The sequence below is a fragment of the Calypte anna genome, chromosome 2, assembly GCF_003957555.1.
Source record: "Calypte anna isolate BGI_N300 chromosome 2, bCalAnn1_v1.p, whole genome shotgun sequence".
NCBI lineage: Eukaryota > Metazoa > Chordata > Aves > Apodiformes > Trochilidae > Calypte > Calypte anna.
In genome coordinates this window covers 6,318,493-6,335,567 of record NC_044245.1, presented here as the reverse complement: position 1 = coordinate 6,335,567, position 17,075 = coordinate 6,318,493, and the positions used below count along the sequence as shown (strand labels likewise).

General features: G+C 40.7%; 1 protein-coding gene across 2 annotated transcripts in view; it reads right to left on the bottom strand.

Annotated features, from left to right (window-relative positions):
- LOC103534760 (sodium channel protein type 5 subunit alpha-like) overlaps nt 1-17,075 on the bottom strand; it is a 167,475-nt gene that overhangs the window by 99,833 nt on the left and 50,567 nt on the right. For both annotated transcript variants that reach the window (XM_030444105.1, XM_008500749.2), the window contains exons 9-12: nt 16,766-16,963; nt 12,654-12,836; nt 9,817-10,218; nt 1,007-1,139 (exon numbers count right to left, since the gene is read on the bottom strand). In XM_030444105.1, coding sequence (XP_030299965.1) covers nt 1,007-1,139; nt 9,817-10,218; nt 12,654-12,836; nt 16,766-16,963 — 916 coding nt within the window. The remainder of the gene's footprint in view (nt 1-1,006; nt 1,140-9,816; nt 10,219-12,653; nt 12,837-16,765; nt 16,964-17,075) is intronic.

Here is a 17,075-nt window from a genome sequence, read left to right as displayed (position 1 = left end):
ACCACAGGGGATGGTAAAAAGCTGAAGAAGAATGTCCTTGTAGTTACACACCAGACTGTGTCTTTAATGAGCAAAGTTCAGCCCCTTTCTGTGAGACACCTCTCAGACAAGTCCCCCAGCCTTCCCTTGCCTTCCTACTCATCAGCAACACTTAGAAGAAGGATGAAGGAAAATCCAAAATTTCCCTTGCTCCACTCTGCCTTCTTGACAGACGTTATCTTATACTTTTAGTTGTTACCTCCTGACTTGTCTCAATTTACAGTGTAGGAGATGAGAGGAACCATAAGAAGCTGTTTCATGCATCACGCCAAGTACCTAGAAATGTGATGATGTCTTGCTATGAGTTATTGTCTTGCTAGCAGTAAATATGTGAAAATGAAAATCAAAGTTCCTGTGAACGGAAAGGCAGGGAATGGAAATCCTCCTGCACCCAATGAGAAGCTGAATGAGCAATGGAAAAAACTGAACAAAAATATTTGCATGGAAAAATGGATCCTTTGAGCAAACTTAAATTCCAAAATTGGAGTCAAACACCAACCAAAATGGTGTGTCCCACTAGATGCTCTGCAAGGAGGAGACTTCCCTCCTGCACTTCTTGGAAATTCTGCATGTAGCTGGTGAGTGCACACATCAGGCTCCATGTTGGCTCCAGAGAGATGAGATACAAATGTATGTACAGTCACTCAAACAGTCTGGTGCTTACCTACCCTGCATGTTGTCTAGCCCTGTGTAAATCAAATGTTACCAGATCTGAATCAGAATTTTGTCAGTATTTTCATAAGCCCATGGTAGGGATTATATTAGTATAATAATATTATTATTATTATATTATACTGATCATGATAGTGATTATGTTGCCTTCAGTTTCAGATCCATCTCTATTGCAGGGGCTGCAGTAACTACCTACAATGCTTTCTTGCAAAATATAAGGGTTTTTTGCATCACTTTATTCCTGCCAATCAACATGCACAGGGCTTTGAGCTGGGGAACTTCAGATGTGTCTTACCTTCCAGGGCACTGGTGATGATGCTGACAGCACTCACTGCCCTCTGCCTCTGGAAGGGTTCATCTGAGTGGTCCACAGACAGGCGGTGGGGCATTAACAGCTGCTTCTTGCTTGCCTCATCCGAGGGAGAGTTCTGTTTAAATGAACACATTGGATCAGCAGCATAAAAACCACGGGGTAGCATTTTCAAAATTGCCTAAGTGCTGTTTTGGTTTGGTTTGGTTTTTTTTTTCCCACCTGAGAAGTCTGAAGCTCACTGATTTCCCAATTAGACACATACTGATGGGGTGCTGCTTTTCAAAATGGCACTTTGAGCAATTTTGGAAACTTTGCCTTGCCCTTTACCTTCATGTAAACAGGTGAAAGATTCACATGGAAATTCTGATGCCAGAGAAACAGCAGTGCTTTTTTTACCATGCTCTTTGCTTGTGAAAGAAGCCCTGCTTAATTACATTAATTATTCCATTATTTCTGCAATGTGTTAACTGTTTAATTATACTACTAGGAGAGAAAAAAGGGGTGTAGATAACAGCTCCATTACAGCCCTCTGATTTCATACCAAGCAAACTGACTCCTCAACACATGTTTTTTCTTGTTCTGAAATACTGCCAAGTCTCAGGAACATACTGTCATTCTGGTGATCTTTGGTGTCACACATTCTGAAGTGCTGTAATTAGTGGAGAATCTCAGCTTCTTTTTTCTCAGGAAAAATAAAAAAAATTAATTCAAACTATCTGGTTCCTGTGTGTCTCAAGAAAAAGCTTTAAAAAAAACCCAAAACACCCAGAGAAATGAAATACCAGCAAAATAGAACTCCCAAAGTGTCTTTATTAAATGTTTCATTTAAAATTAGTTTCATATTTTTTGAAGGCTTGGGTTTCTAAAGACAGCCAGAAACACCGTTAGCTTCAGACACACACTGTAATAAATACTTTATGCTGTCAGCTCACGGGAGTAAGACATTAAGAGTAAGACATTATTATTATTATCTCCCACTTCATATAGAGAAAAATCCTGCTTGCTTTACTCCTCCAGCTCTCCCACAGGTAGGAGGAAAGTTTGAGATGTCAGGAACTGGGAAAGCCAGAGTCAGCACCATTCTCAATTGCAGAACTCCTGGTCAAGACATTCAGTCTCCCATAATAAATATCCAGCTTCTCCAAGTGCACATGCTGTGAGGTCTGAGACACAATGTAAGCAAGAAAGATGCACTGTAGATAGATGGGTCCTGGTGGTTCTTTCACTGGATCTCAAGAAAATGTCAAAGAGATTCCTATGAAGATGGAAACCTCAGGTTTATTCAGGTGTCAGAGTAGATGGTTTAGTTTCTCCATAGCCAAGTGAGCTACAGGAATCAGATTCAGTCTTTTGGTTCTCTCACTTGCATCTGAAATGGCCTCAACCACTCCAAGCAGCAACCAGAATGCCAACTGAGATGAGCCATGGGCAGTATCTCCACAGCTCTGCTGTCTGGGCCTGCGACATGCACCCAGAGGGACTCAACATCCCTCTTCTTTACCCTTTTCTATCAAGAAAGTTAATTCCATGAGAACAGTAGAAGAAAATCACTGAAGCTCTGTGAGGTGTCTTTCTGGAGTGTGATCTCTTCAGGGTAGGGGACATTCCCAAATCAGGTTGTTGCAAAGGCTAAAAGCCACTTGGCTACTGGTTGACTCTGAAAATAATGGTCAAGATACTGGTCCAAGGTCAGCTGAAAGTACTGCAGTTAAAAATACCAATGACTGCAAAACCAGAGAAGAGTAAGGACTTTTAAAGCAAACACTTAAAACTTTGGCTAAGCCAGGAATGCAGTTATGCTCCAGAATAGATTTTTCTTTTTTTAATGTTCTTTTTGTTAAAACAATTGGCTCATTGTCCACTGAGTGACTGATGCAGTCATCTCGAAAGCAGAGGTGTAATCAGAACCTATTCAAAGAGACTCCTACTCGTGCACAAGAAACAACAAGAAAATTCTCTATTCCTGGCTTAGGAGCCTGGGAAACCAGGAGCAGTATTTCAGATGCATTAGTTCGCTTGAATCCCTTCACCTCAAAAACATGCAATAAAACCCAAAGAAACAACAAATGTTTTTTTAATGAAGAAAGCATCTACAAAACTGCATAATCATTCGCACCAGGTTGGAGTACATAACACATGGGGCTGTAAAGAAATAACTGAGATAAAAAACACAAGGGAGACAAACTTCTAAGGAGAGAAAAAAAAAAAAAACCCAAAGAAAAAGGAAAAAAAAAAAGCACCAAATAAAAGCTCAGCTCTTCTGGTTCCCTCTGTCTGTAAAAAGACCAGTAAAAATAACTCAAATTTCAAGTTCCTTTGGACTGCCTAACTCTTCTTAAACTGTACCATGTTCCCATCCCATCTGACCCAAAGCTTAGGACATACCAGCAGCATGTCTTTAGACAACCTTATCCCAAGTAGTGCCAGTTTTCTGACTGTCAAGAAAGATACTATATTCCTATTATACATGCAGAAGTACTTGCAGAAGTTATGGGTTGGTGGCCTATGTCTGAAAGCAGACTTTTACCCACAAGTGCAAAGAGAAGAATTCACTGCAGAGGTAAAAAGTTGAAGGATAAGCACAATGAGATTCTGAGATTCTTTCTAATTTTTTATTAAACTAAACCAAGGTAAGTGAGAAGTCAAAGTCAAGCAGATTTGGTATACTACTTATAACAAAAACAGCAGGGAACTGAATTTTTCCCTGGGTTTGATATGATATTCCCAACACAGAATTTTTTAATCACTCTACTATTTTTCCAGCCCAGCATCCTTGATCCTGTCACTGGTGTCATGAGAAGTCCCCAAGATTCCAGGAGTCCAGATGGAGTCAAGGGGACTGTTTGCAGTGAGCCACCCTCTGCATGCAAAGAGATATTTCTGAAGATGTGCAAGGCTTCTTTCCTTCACCTCTGGAAGGGTGGGATGGTGCAATTTGCTGCTGGGCACCCACTCACCCAGCTGGATGTGCCCCCCCTGGAAAGCAGAGCTCAAAGCTTGCTGCTCATAGCAGAGTTTCATCCCCAGAGCCAGGACACAGTGTCTGGCAGGCAGTGTTGGGGTGTAGGGGATGCTCCTGGGGCTCTTGCAGGAGGACCTGGAATTTTTACCAACAGAGCAGTAAATCTATCACACAGTCAGCTTCTAATTTACTGCAAAGTAGTTTTTCAGGAAAGAAAGTTTCCTTCCAGGTGAATTGCTTAAAAGTCTTATTGAAGCTACTTAGGCAATTTTATGAGCTTTTGGTCATTGTAAAGAATAGATATGTGAGGGGGTTTTAATTATTATTATTTATTTTATAACAGAGATAGTGAACAGTCACGAAAGCAACTGGCAGTTTATGCACTCTGAGATAGAGAGCAGTTCCAGGAACTGGACAAACAAGGCAGCATAAAGGCTATTACCATTACAAAGAGAATATACACAGCCACACTCCTTCCTTGTACTTATATTTCTACAGAAATTAAGCAGAAATAACAACGGCCCCTACAGATATGTAAAGAGTCTCCTTAGGATCCAGATGAGAAATCACAGTGGAGTTAAACACAGGCAGCTCCAGCAGCACAAGATTATTTGTGCTACTCCCTGACTGACTGGAAATATTTCTCCTTTGGATTAGCTAAATTCTATAGGGACAAATATACTAACCAGTAATTTACATGTAAATGAGGATGCAAAACACTGCAGAAATATCCTCCAAGTACCTACAGTTCTGAGTTGTGCCAAAAGTGTTATGGGAAGAAGAGCTAATACATGGCAGCATTTTAAAGACCACAGTTGGGAACTAGGACAGGTTTAATTTTCCTTGTACAGCAAAAATCTTTTCAAGCATAAAAAGAGGTGGACAGGCCACACCATGAACATTGGACCCACCAAGGCACTAGCACAAATATTTAATGAGATCAAAGGTGACCACAGTAGTGCACAGCATTAAGAAGCCATTTAATTTTGTGGATACTTGATTATTTAAGGAGATGCACTGTAAACTGAAACAGCTTGTAATATTTGTGTCAAATCTGAATTATTGATACGTAGGATTTTCTAATGCAAAGTTTGAAATGAGCAGAAACCAGAGCCACAGTGAGAGTGGCAGAGGGCTGATAGCTTTCATCCAAATGGTTTCTTGGTGGAGATTTTTTGATGAGTTATTTTGTTGACTTTTTCTGAACATGGAAACTGCTAACGCTTTGCCTATTCACCAGTTCCATGGCAAAGCAAGAAGGGGAAAAAAGATATTATACCTCGGGCCAGTTTTAGGGTCAACAAGGAAACCTCAAACCAATGTTGTCAGCAAAGCAGTTTTATGCTTAGCAAAAACAAAAGTCAAGGTCTTAATGTCTTTTTTGTTTTGTTATTTAAATAAAAAATGCAGAGTTTATCTAAAGATAAGCTTTCAAATCCTTAGTTTGTCACAACCTCCTCCAGTCCCATGTCTCTGCATTTCTATCTCCACAATAACTGGAATGTCAGGCTAAACCAAAAAAAACCCAGTGATATCCTTGCAGAGTCATAGGAAGGACTCCAATTGGCTTCAGGAGGCAAGAGGGGATGCCATCATCTGTATTTTTAACCCTTAAGAAACTTTTTACAAACATAGTCAACATCTTACGAATCCTCTTATCCTATGGATAAATTGAACTGCAGATAACAGCTCATTAACTGAATCCAATTCTGTTCAAACAGATCAATATCTTGGGAGGAGAGATATTATTCTAACCTCTAAATAACTAAGAAACACCAAGACACAATAAAGCAATACATAGATACAAGTAAATACTACAAGAATGCATGCAAACTTTAGTTTGAAGTTACTTACAAAATATATAGATTTCTGGAAAAAAAGGATGAAAGCCCAAACTCTCAGCCCAGCAATGAGCAGGAGCATAAAAAGTATCATTTTTCAAACATCTCAGTCTCAGCTCAAGCCAAAAAAATGTAGGACTTTAAGCACGGTCACCAGCTGCTGCTTGCGTCTTATTTACACTGGGGTAAATTTGATGAAATCAGCAGCTGCACCATTTGAAGAAAACTGGTAGTAGAACAGGACCAGCCTGATTCAGTCCTCTGCAGGATACACCAGAGATTTTCAGAAGAGTGTCTAGGACTTATCATGTCTTTCCTGGGACAAGCTCCCTGAACCTCTGAGACTTCAACCCTTGTTGCTCTTTACATCCAGGTGAGGGCTGCCTGACCCAGAGCCACTCTGTGGAGGGTGTTTGCAGATTTTACTGTCACACTGCACTACTTTGCTCTTCACATGACCTCAGCAAGTTCTAGAGCTAGGGCACTGCAATGGAACCCTTTGTACTGCAAAGGGCAGCTCCCCAACAGTGCCACTACCACTGCTTGTGGGTGCTCTTGTGTGGCATGGCAACATCCATGGGTGTAGCAAAGTGTGCAGAGACAAATGGGTTCCCTTCAGTACACGGGATATCCATCCTTTTTATCAGGCTGTGCACTGAAGCCCCTGGTGATTTGGCAGGACCGAGTTGATGCAGAGGACTCCATGGAGGGATGCAGAAGGCTGCATGGACAGATGCCATTCTGCCAGCAAGCCTGCTGACCAGTCAGACCACCCCAGCTGACAAGATCATTGGGCCATTGAGACCCACTCCCCACTGAGATTATTTGCCACCTCTCCTGTTTCACTGGCTGTATGTAGAGACTAGGAGGAGGAGATGGATGTGAAAACACACCAGGTTTCTCATGGAAACACACTCACATCCATCTGTGCCAAGCAGCCAGGGCCATCTGAAGAGCACTTGAAACTGGGTTTTTTATCTTATGTGCTCTTCTGCAGCCAAGTGTCTGAGACTATCCATCTGAGTCACCAGCCTCAAGAGTGGGATAATGTCTTGCAGCCACCTCTGCCATGGAAGAGGGGACAAGCTGCACAGATGCCTTCGTGTCAGCCCAGTTGCCACCCACAGCCTTTCCTATGGCCAAACGGCCCATGGCTGGGACATGGGATAGAGGTTTCAATGGCACAAAACCATGAAAATTGTTCATTATGGTCCAAACTACTTTGCCTGGGGTAAATTTAGGTGGAATATTGCTAAAACTGATTAGGCCGAAAGACTCAAAAGTGGCTTGAGAGCTTTTGTGCTTTACCTGAGAAAACTCAGGAAGGCCCAGTTTGAAATCATCTGCTGGAATGTTCTGCATGTCAGAAACTCAAAACCAGAGATGGTCAGATCTTGTTTGTTGTTTACTCTGCCTTTTAAATCAGAAGTGCTTTTCCAGTCTTTCCCCAACTCAAAATTCAGCAGCAATCAGGTGGGCTTAGGTTAAAGCCACCTGATCCTACTGAGGATCACAGAGGAACTTAAACAAACGAATCTTCAAAACCTAATGCTGTAAAATGTGTTTTGCCACCTGTATCACCTGAGGTGTCGCATTTATACCAGCAAAGTCACCCTGCAAGTCAGGACTTAACACCTACTAGAGTGATGTCTTTTCATGGACTGGTCCTTCCAATCTTGGTCAGGGAACATAACAACAGATAGCTCAAAGCTGTCCTTTTTCACCATGGACTTCCACTCATACAAAATAAGTAACAGCAGGGGCAGTGTGGTTAATGAGTGAATTTCAACTTCATTCTTCAATATCTTTAATTTGCCTTCACCAAATGTATCAAGAGACTATAAAAAGAAGCCAGGGGTGCTAAAAAAGAACAAACTCAACTCCAAATTTTAACAAGAAAAAGGCAAAAATAATCAAACACAAATCCCAGAAGTGTACTGGTTTATCTTTAAGCCAAGCTGAGGTGTTGGATTTGTGATTTCCCTTTGCCTGCACTCCACAGCTGAGGCTGCACGTTTGTGCCCAGCACTTACGGTTCCTGTAACAAATACATCTGCACAGCAACGTGCTTCTTGCCAATTAGCTTTTTACTCCAGCTAACATTTTCTGGATAGATTAGATACCAAACTTGTTTTGCAGAAGACACAACATCCTTCACATTGCACCATCAAATAAGCATCTGATACTATAGGGCCTGGTTGTTATTTCCTCAATGACCAGGGAACTGCCAAGTGAGCTTACACACCCAGACTATCTAATTTTTAACTTTTTTTTTTTTTTTTAAAGGCAGGAAGCTGGCAAATGAAAAGAAATGCCAGCAGAGCTCAAAACCTCCCTATTACCTCAAGGCCCATTCCTTTAAAATACCAATATTTCCTGTGAAAGGTTGAGTGCTCTCATCCTTTCTTAAGCTTTTTCTGACAGCTGGGAGAGCCTCCTTACAGAGAAAAGGGGAGGCACTCTCTGCTTTTCTACTAAAGCCTTTCCACTTTGGGTCAGATTTTTTTTTAAACAGATAGACAAACTCTTTCTTCCACAGTTCCTTTCACACAGCCTTTTTACACCAAACTAAGACCAAGAAAACTCCACTATCTACAAATAGCATTTCTGTTGCTCATCTGTCTAGAGATTGCTCACCAAAGTCCTAAATGAACGAGAGTGTGAACAACTTAAAAAGCAGCAACAGCCTCAAAACTGTCAACAAAACAGATAATTCTCACACCACCCAGCTTCCCACGGGCAGCACAGCTCCCCCCCAACACCTTGTGTGTAGTGTGAGAGTCTATTTGCAGGACTACAGGGAATGCCCAGATAGGTGAGGAAAAAAGTTTAATCCAAAGCTTGAAAGGGAAGAAGCTGCCTGGCTCTAGAGAAAAAAAAATACTTCTCAATTTACTGATAATCTGACACCACAGCTGGGATCCATCTCACTCGCCTTTCTCTTCAGGAAATATCTTGCCTAATACATATTAGAATCACATTTGCTTATTTCCCCACTAACACAACCCATTTTTGGCACATTGTTACTCTGAGTGGGCTTCATCTCACCTGACTTTAAGAAATTTGCCACGCAGAGTTACCCATTCTGGGCATCCCTTGCATAGTTAAAGTGAACAGAAGGAGGCATTTTGAGAGAGATTATTCTGACCCATTCTAGATCTCTCAGATGAAATATATCCTGCCCACACTGACCATAGTGACTCAACCTCCATTGCTTTAAAGGTTGTTGAGAGTGCTGATCTCTAGTATAAATTATCTACATTAAAGACATAAATTTCCACCATATCAAACTGGTAACCTGTACAAATTTCCCTGCCTATTTCCAAAACACCTTCTGAGTTTTCTGAGTGAATTTATGCTTGAATCTTAATGGTAACACTCTTAATAATTTCATATTTTGCATGGGTGGTGCTTTGCCACAAAGATCCTGCCTACAAGAAAAAGGCTTGAAGCCTGTTGATCATCTGCTTATCTTTCCTGGGTGTTACTTGAACTGGTCCTAAAACTTTTTGGGAACTACCTTTGGACTGCAAGAACAGCCTCCCAAAAATAGCTATACAGAAGACAAGAGATTAGATGCAAGCAGATAGAAACCAGTGGGAGAAAATGCAGTCTCAAGATGGGAAGATTCACACTGAACCATTTTTAAAACCTCATTTTCTGTCCAGTGGACAACGCCAGATCTTCAAATGTCAAATGAAACCAATATAAAAATCGTCCCTACAAAAAAAAAAAAAATTCTCATCAAACCCAAGATTTAGTGATTTGCCCCCAACCAGCTCTGAAGAATAAGTCATACACTTCTCTTTTGTGGCACTACACACATGTTGCTCTGAGTTAGCTCGTTGTCTTCCCACTCAACTGAGGATGCTGGGTCTGGGTTTCTCACTGCAGACTGTGCATGACGAAAATAAGATTACAGCAAACTCCAACAACATTTAGAAGGAAATAAGAGGGTGAATCACATACAAAAGTTATAAAGTACTCACCAGGTCGCCCGTCCCAGGTTTTTCCATAATAACTGGGGGGAGCAGTAACCCTGCAGGAGAAGTAGGGTCTGGGTTGAGTGCCCCGGTGCCTCCTCCTATCAGGGAAACCACACCATTGCAATCCACTGAGCTGTTCCTTTTGCCCGTCTGGGTGTAGTTGGGAGCAGTAGGGTGAGAACTATGGCTCACTTGACTTTGCACGCTTGGACGCCTCCCAGATCTTGGAATTAAGAGAGAGCCCCGGTGGCTTTCATTTTCCCCAGTGGTGCTGATCTCATCATCGGCAAAATCTGTTTCGGAGCCAGTGTCTCTGCCACGGAGTCGGAAACTGAATATGCTCCCGTGGCTGGTTCTGCGCTTCACCAAGTTTGCACTGGGACCATAACTAATGCCAAGGAGAGTCTAGAAACCCCCGGAAAGGAAAAAGGGGAAAGAGAAACAACATTTTGCAACATGTTTTGAGGAGCAAGGAAGGTCGGGGGAGAGCAGTGAGTTCCATTTTAAATCGAGCGCTTCAGAGGAAGACTTAATTACGTGTATTCAACCGTCAGGAAGTTAAGAGGTTGAATAGTCATCCCTAGCCATTAGGTATTTGTCTAACACTTGACAGTTAAAGATGCACTGAAACAGGAAGGGTCAAGGTGGCATTCACCTCGCAGAATGATATGCCCTTTGCTTCTACTCCCTTCCCATCCAGTAAGTGCCAATGGATCTGGGAAGGCAGCACAAGGAGTGGAAGACAGGAGCAGGGAAGGAGATTCAGCTCCAGTTTACTGCATTATCACACATCTTCATAACAGCTAAGGGAGGTACGTTGCAGTGGGAGAAGAAGAGATAAAGAAATAGGGCAGGAAATGAACTTTGGGGAAAATGAGAAGAGGGAAGAAGAAGAAGAAGAAGCGGAATACGACGGAAGAAGGTGATAAAGGAAAAAAAAAACCACAATAAAAAAACAAAAAAAACAAGAGCAAGAAGAGGGATATGGTTTATTAGTTTGTAGAATGATTATCCCAATGCACATAGCTGCTTTAAGGGGTAGGTAAGCTCAGTACACAGCAGTCTCCCTCACACCCAAATATCAGACTTGACGATCCACTCTGACACCAGCTAGTGAGAGTGAGACTCTGCTAGAGCATCAGCAAGATGTGGCCAAGCACCAAACACACCTAAACCCTGGCAGAGTGAAAGGAGGCTCAGAAAATGCATAAGAGATCCAAGTCTATTCCCTTCATTCTTATCTGGAGAGGAAATTACTGGAATAAGAGCATTTAGGCAGAATATATTTTTGATCTTATGGCCCATACAGAATTTTCAGCTTCTTCAGGACTTTGTCATGAGCCATGGATATATGAAGGCAAGTGTGTATTTCAGGTCTCCACAGCATTCTCAAACCAGAAAAACCAAATGAAGCCTGATTTCATTTCAGACTGTAGCTCACACCACTGAGTTATGTAATGATGCTATTTTGTGACACTGGTACAAGGAAGAGTACAAAAACCAGGCTCCTTCTAACTAAAAGCAACCCATTTGGATCGCTACCAATTTTTAACTAGTCAAAAATCCATGCCTGGGTTTCCATGGCACAGTCATTGAGACTGATTTCTGATGGCAACACACTTCCAGCTGCTCAGATTGCATCTGAATGATGACTCAGCCTTAGTCCCTCCAACCATGCCAGACACAGCCTCGCAGAGAAGATTTACTATAAACTTTGAAATGTGTCTCCCATGTTTCTCATGCATCTGACATCCAGGGGCGAAAAGTGAAAAGAAGAAATATTAATCTGGGAAACAGACTGGCAATGCACAGTTCCAGTCCATGGTCATTCTGGTACGTGGTGGCTTGAAACCCATCCAGAATGAAGCTAAAGAGCAATTCTAGTTTAACACAGTTGTAATTTGTAACACAACCCACTCAACTAATGACACAACAACAACAAAAAAAAACTAGATTAAAAAATGCATGTCATTTACAGAAATCCATCTCTGTGTGAATTTTGTTGGGAAGTCATTAATTGGTCACATTTATTTACATCACTTACTTGTTTTCTATAAGCTTTTTATGGCTGCCAAGTATGCCTAAATTCACTGACAGCAAAATACAAAAAGACTTAGCCCATTACATAGCTACTCAAAACCAAAAAATAAACTGATTTAAACTTTGCCCTCAGTTAAGCTATTTATGATCATTTGATACATGCAGCATGTGCAGATTCATATTCATGCATGTCAGCAATATTTATGTAAAACCCTATTTAGCGATGGTCTCACTTGATTTTTTTTTCTCTGCAATAGAAAGTAGAAACAAGTGGCAGAAAGTTCTGACTAGAAGGCAATTAGCAAAGGAATATAAAAATCTTAATAACATCTTTGTATAGTATTTAAAAAGCCCTCAGAGACAAGTTCCCTCTTTTTCCCCTCCTCTCTTATCTTTTAAAGCTTCATAGGTTTCTTCTAAGAATTATTTATCTTTAATAGGGATAGGATAGATATAATCAGATGAATGAAATTAAAGTAAGAAAATAAACCAGACCGGGTAATCTTGAAGCAGAAAAAACCAAAAAACAACAAAAAACCCAACCAAACAACTTTTAAAAAAATTGAAACAAAATATATTGGTAAGAATGTTTAATGGGCATTTTTAATTCATTTTGAAAATAAAGTGATAATATGTTTCCTCCCACAGTTCTAACACAGACTGTCTTTTTGGTCAGTCATGATGTTAAATATCTGATTATTGCTAAGAGCTGGAATTTTCAATTTTAATTACCTACTCAGTGCCTGGCCCATCCAGCAAAGTGCAGTGTTAGGTAAGTGATGTTTCAGACCATAGCTTACCATTCGCCTCTGACCATCATCATAGTCACACTTGGGATTCCTTTGGTCTTCCCCATACTCTTCTGTCCCCAAAGATTTCTTTTTCTTTCTCCTATTTCTTCTTTCCTTGGCATTTTTGGATGCTAGAGGTGACATTTCCATTGAACTAAGTGACATTGAATCTATTCCTTTAGCAGCTAGTGCCTAAAACAAGAGATGGCAGAAGGTATAAAAGTTATTTGAGTTTAGGATCTCATTGAGAACTAATAATTACTCTGCTCAGCAAATACTTTTCATACTAAGTTTTAAGGTTCTATAGGAGACAGATTAAATATTCCAAATGATCATTAATCATAAAAATATCTCATACAGCTGTGACCAGTCTTAATCTGTAGCTGACCTCTACATTCAACCATAGGAAAATAAACAAGTGAGATAGGTACAAACAACACATGCAGGTCTGCTACCCAGATCCAATGATGAGGCCTAAAATAATGTGTTTAGAGACATGTTTTAGTGGTGGACCTGACATTGTGCTAGGTTAATGGTTGGACTTGGTGATCTGGAAGTTCTTTTCCAACTCAACTGACTCTGTGACTCTATGTAGAGCTCACAAACAAGAGTCTCTGATGTTTCACAAGAGGAACAACCTGTATACACACATCTGCAGGTGCATCCAGCATGCACACTCCCTGGAGTAACACTTCTGGTGCCAGTCAGAAGAAAAGTCAATCTGAGGAACTTCAGGTTATGCCCCCTTGACCTTCAGCCCCTTGAACTGAGAGGGCTGGACAGAAATGGAGCTGAGCTGTCTGCCAGGAGCTTTCCCCCCCTATCTCAGAGGGATGCTAGGAACAGCAGGCAACACAGCTGGCATATTTTTGTAAACAGTTATCCCAAGAAGCACCACAGGGAGCTGTGGTCAGAGACGCAGAGAGGAAATTGTGGGCTTAATTTGAAATAAGGTGGACTTTGCCACGTGCTTTGGCATTGTGCTGGAAACAAAGCAGCAGCCAGGAGGAGAAATCCATAGGTGCAGGGAGGAGGCTGCAGCCCATGCCAGAATGTGAGGTCCTCATCCTTGGTGAGGGCAAGAGGAGGGAAGGGGCTCTGAGCACAAAGCAGGAGGTCAGGTTTGGAGGTGCCAGCATCTCAGCAACAACAACATCAGTGGATTGGAGACAAGCCCATTTGCAGAGCCCCCAGCAGAAAATGTATAAAGTAAGTGAATTACAAAAAAAAAAAAAAAAAAAAAAAAAATAAAAAAAAAAAAAAAAAAATTAATCATCTCTCCAGGTTCCCAGGAACAGGAGAAACAGATGAATCCTCAGTGCAATTGTCTGTAAGCCACTAGAATCAAACAGGCAATCAGCTCTGCATGGCAAAATACTCCCTTCCTCCCACAGGCATCAGTCCAAGCAAAGTGAAGGCACTTAACAGTCGTGTAAAGAATCAATCATGTATTTCAAGGAGTAGTGGTAGCTCTATCAAGCTGAGAGCACAACAAAACTTAATTCCTGTGGGAAATGTCTTTCATGAGCAAGCTGCTTAGAGCAGAGGAGGAGGGCTCAGACACCGGTCTCGGCTGTTCTTTTTTTTTTATTATTATTTTCTCAGTCAATTGATTTAATTGCTATGCTGAAGTGCTTTCTCTTCATAAAGATTCAGCAAGTCTTTTGGTGTTAAGTTCAGGTTTAGGAATGTGTTAGACCCATTGTGTTAATTGACTGATAGTCCCCAGGCAGGCCTATCCATTATATTTGTGCTCTTTTTATACTGCACAATGTAAAAGCTTGTCTAAGGAGTTTAGGTGTTCCTTTATGATTGCCATCATATTTTATTGATCTGGAAAATATTGTAGGTTGGGTTACTAAGCATGCTGTATGCTTACTGAAATAATCAACTAATTTTCAGTTCCTTAGTATTTTCTTGCCTGTGGCTTGGGTTGAAATGCTTCTGCCCTACGTTTTTCCATTGCTGAAAAAGGATTTGGACTAAATTGTTTCTCAGGTCTGGGAGGACTTCCCCACATGCTACCTATCTACTCTGTCTGGTTGGGTTTCTGTAGCTGGACCGTGTCCTGACACCCATAACCCACTGTAGTAACTCCCAGGGACATGGAAGGTGTGAGAGAGTGGGGGTAGGGCTGTCAAGGATAGGTGCTGACTGACAGATGGGAGAAAAAATTATCTCACACAAGCCCTGACATGGTGATTATGCAGGAGATAAGACCTGAGCCAAGAATCTAGTGGTACAGTGAGAAAGTCAAAATCAAAATCTTGATAAAGGCTTGGACAAGAAGATCAAAGCTGAGTTGCTCTGCCTGGGGTGAGACATCTGAGGACAGCTGAAAGCTACATGGTGCAAATGCACAATTTGCTTTCCTGAGCCTCTTCTTCCAGCTGGCTGATTTAAATTGTAGGGGCTTGATTTGCAAAATTACTGGGCTTCATTACTGAACATGATGGACCCCAATTGCTCTAGTCCTAAGTTTTCTTTCCCTAAGATTAGGATAATTCTCCAGGAGTTCTGCAAATACAAATGAAATTTTTTTGAAGTGCACAGAGTCCAGGCAGTAACAAGAGGAACTGAAAAACCTCCAAAGATGTTTGTCATTTTGTCTTTGAAGCAGGCTTTGAATGCCTGAGCTGGAAAGTCTATTCAAGGTGGCCTGAGGCTACAGAATAAATACTGAGAAAGTGAAGAACTGTTCTTGAGTCATGCACTGTCCAACCTTTGTACAGAGCAGGGCACAGGAAAAATAAGACATGGCTGGCTGAAGAAAAGACTATGTTATGAAGTATATGGACAAATGGGAACAATTTAGGTTTTCATGAGCAACCTTCAGTTTCAAACATTTTGACTTTCAGGGTTTAATGTTCATTTTTTTGTGTACATACAAGCTTAACTGAAATCAAAGCCTTCAGTGGGAAATTTTTAAATATCTTTAATTATAGCTGGGGCTACCAAAGTTGACTGTTATTAGGAATGGATCAGCTGGAGTCAAAACATTAATATTTTTATAAAATAGGTACAAGATGGAGCTCAGTTTTCTCCCTTAGGTTATGGCAGAAAGTTACTCTGTTCAAAATGCCTGTACATAGAATAAATTGCATTTACCTATTACTTAAGCTATCAAAGAGGATCTTTAAAAGGACTTAAACGATTTATAAGCCTCTACTAGCACTTTGTCAACAGTGAATTGCATTTTCTATTTTCTTCCCAAGGATTTAAATGTGCTTTGGATTAGGCCCTGAAGCTTTATGTACCCAAAAGAAAATTATGTATATTAGTTTATACTGTGTATCAAGGATTTATTTCTCTCAACTACAGTGCTACGTGCTATTTCAGACTAATTTTCTTATTGTCTTCTTGTTCACAGCACCAAAAATGTTCTCTTCAGCTATTTAATACAGGCTTTTTACCCCACACAAACCACAGGCAAATTAGCTAGTGCTATTAGCATTGTATGACTATATCCACCATTTGGCCTCTCTGCTTTTGTTTAAACTTATGACATAACATTAAATCCCTATTTTTTGCATATTTGCAAATATTAATCTCAAGATCTGCCTGTTCACTTGCTCAGTTGTCAAGTTGTACATGCCCCAAACAGGTTATCCTCCATTGTTATCTTAATTTTTGGATTGTTGAATATTCAGGGTAGTTTGAATGAGACAGTGAGGAAATGTACATGAGCTAAAGTGGTGGTGGAAGAAGTTCAGCTGGGCTATGGCTGAGTGACCAGAATGTGTTCAAATGCAGATGCAGTTATAGCATCATTAAAATGTCTTCTGTGCCAACCAATATAAATTCCTCTGTTAGCACAGGTAGTACAGTTAAACCAATACAACTAGAGAGTTGTATTAGGTACAGTACAACCAACACAACAATTCCTATCCACCAACTCTGGATATGAAAACCCCGAAATGGCTCCAATCCCAGCAGAGAGAGCCATTATATTTCTTCTAGGAAGGACTGAAATAACTCTATCCAGAGCAATAAACATTAAGCTGCCTTCAAGCCAACTCTTTCTTTGGTTATCACAAAAATGTAAAATAAAGAAAATGTGAATCTCAAAATACCATCTGTTCAAGTTACCCAGGGCTAACCATGTCACACAGTTTACTGACCTCCTGCTCTTTCTTCAACATCTCCATTGCTTCACGAAACTTCCTTTCTTTCTCCTCTGTTTCAGCAATAGTAGCTTGGTTCTGCTCTTCATAAGCCATGGCCACAACAGCCAGAATCAGGTTGATCAGATAAAATGAGCCCAGAAAGATGACCAGCATAAAAAAAAGCATGTAGATCTTCCCAGCAGATCTGAGGGTCTGTAAGAACAACAGTAAAATCACTAATACTTGTTTATGGTGGTTTTTAATATGAAAAAAAAATCTGAAAACTTAGATTTACTATATAATTGAATTCAGCCTTTGTTGATAG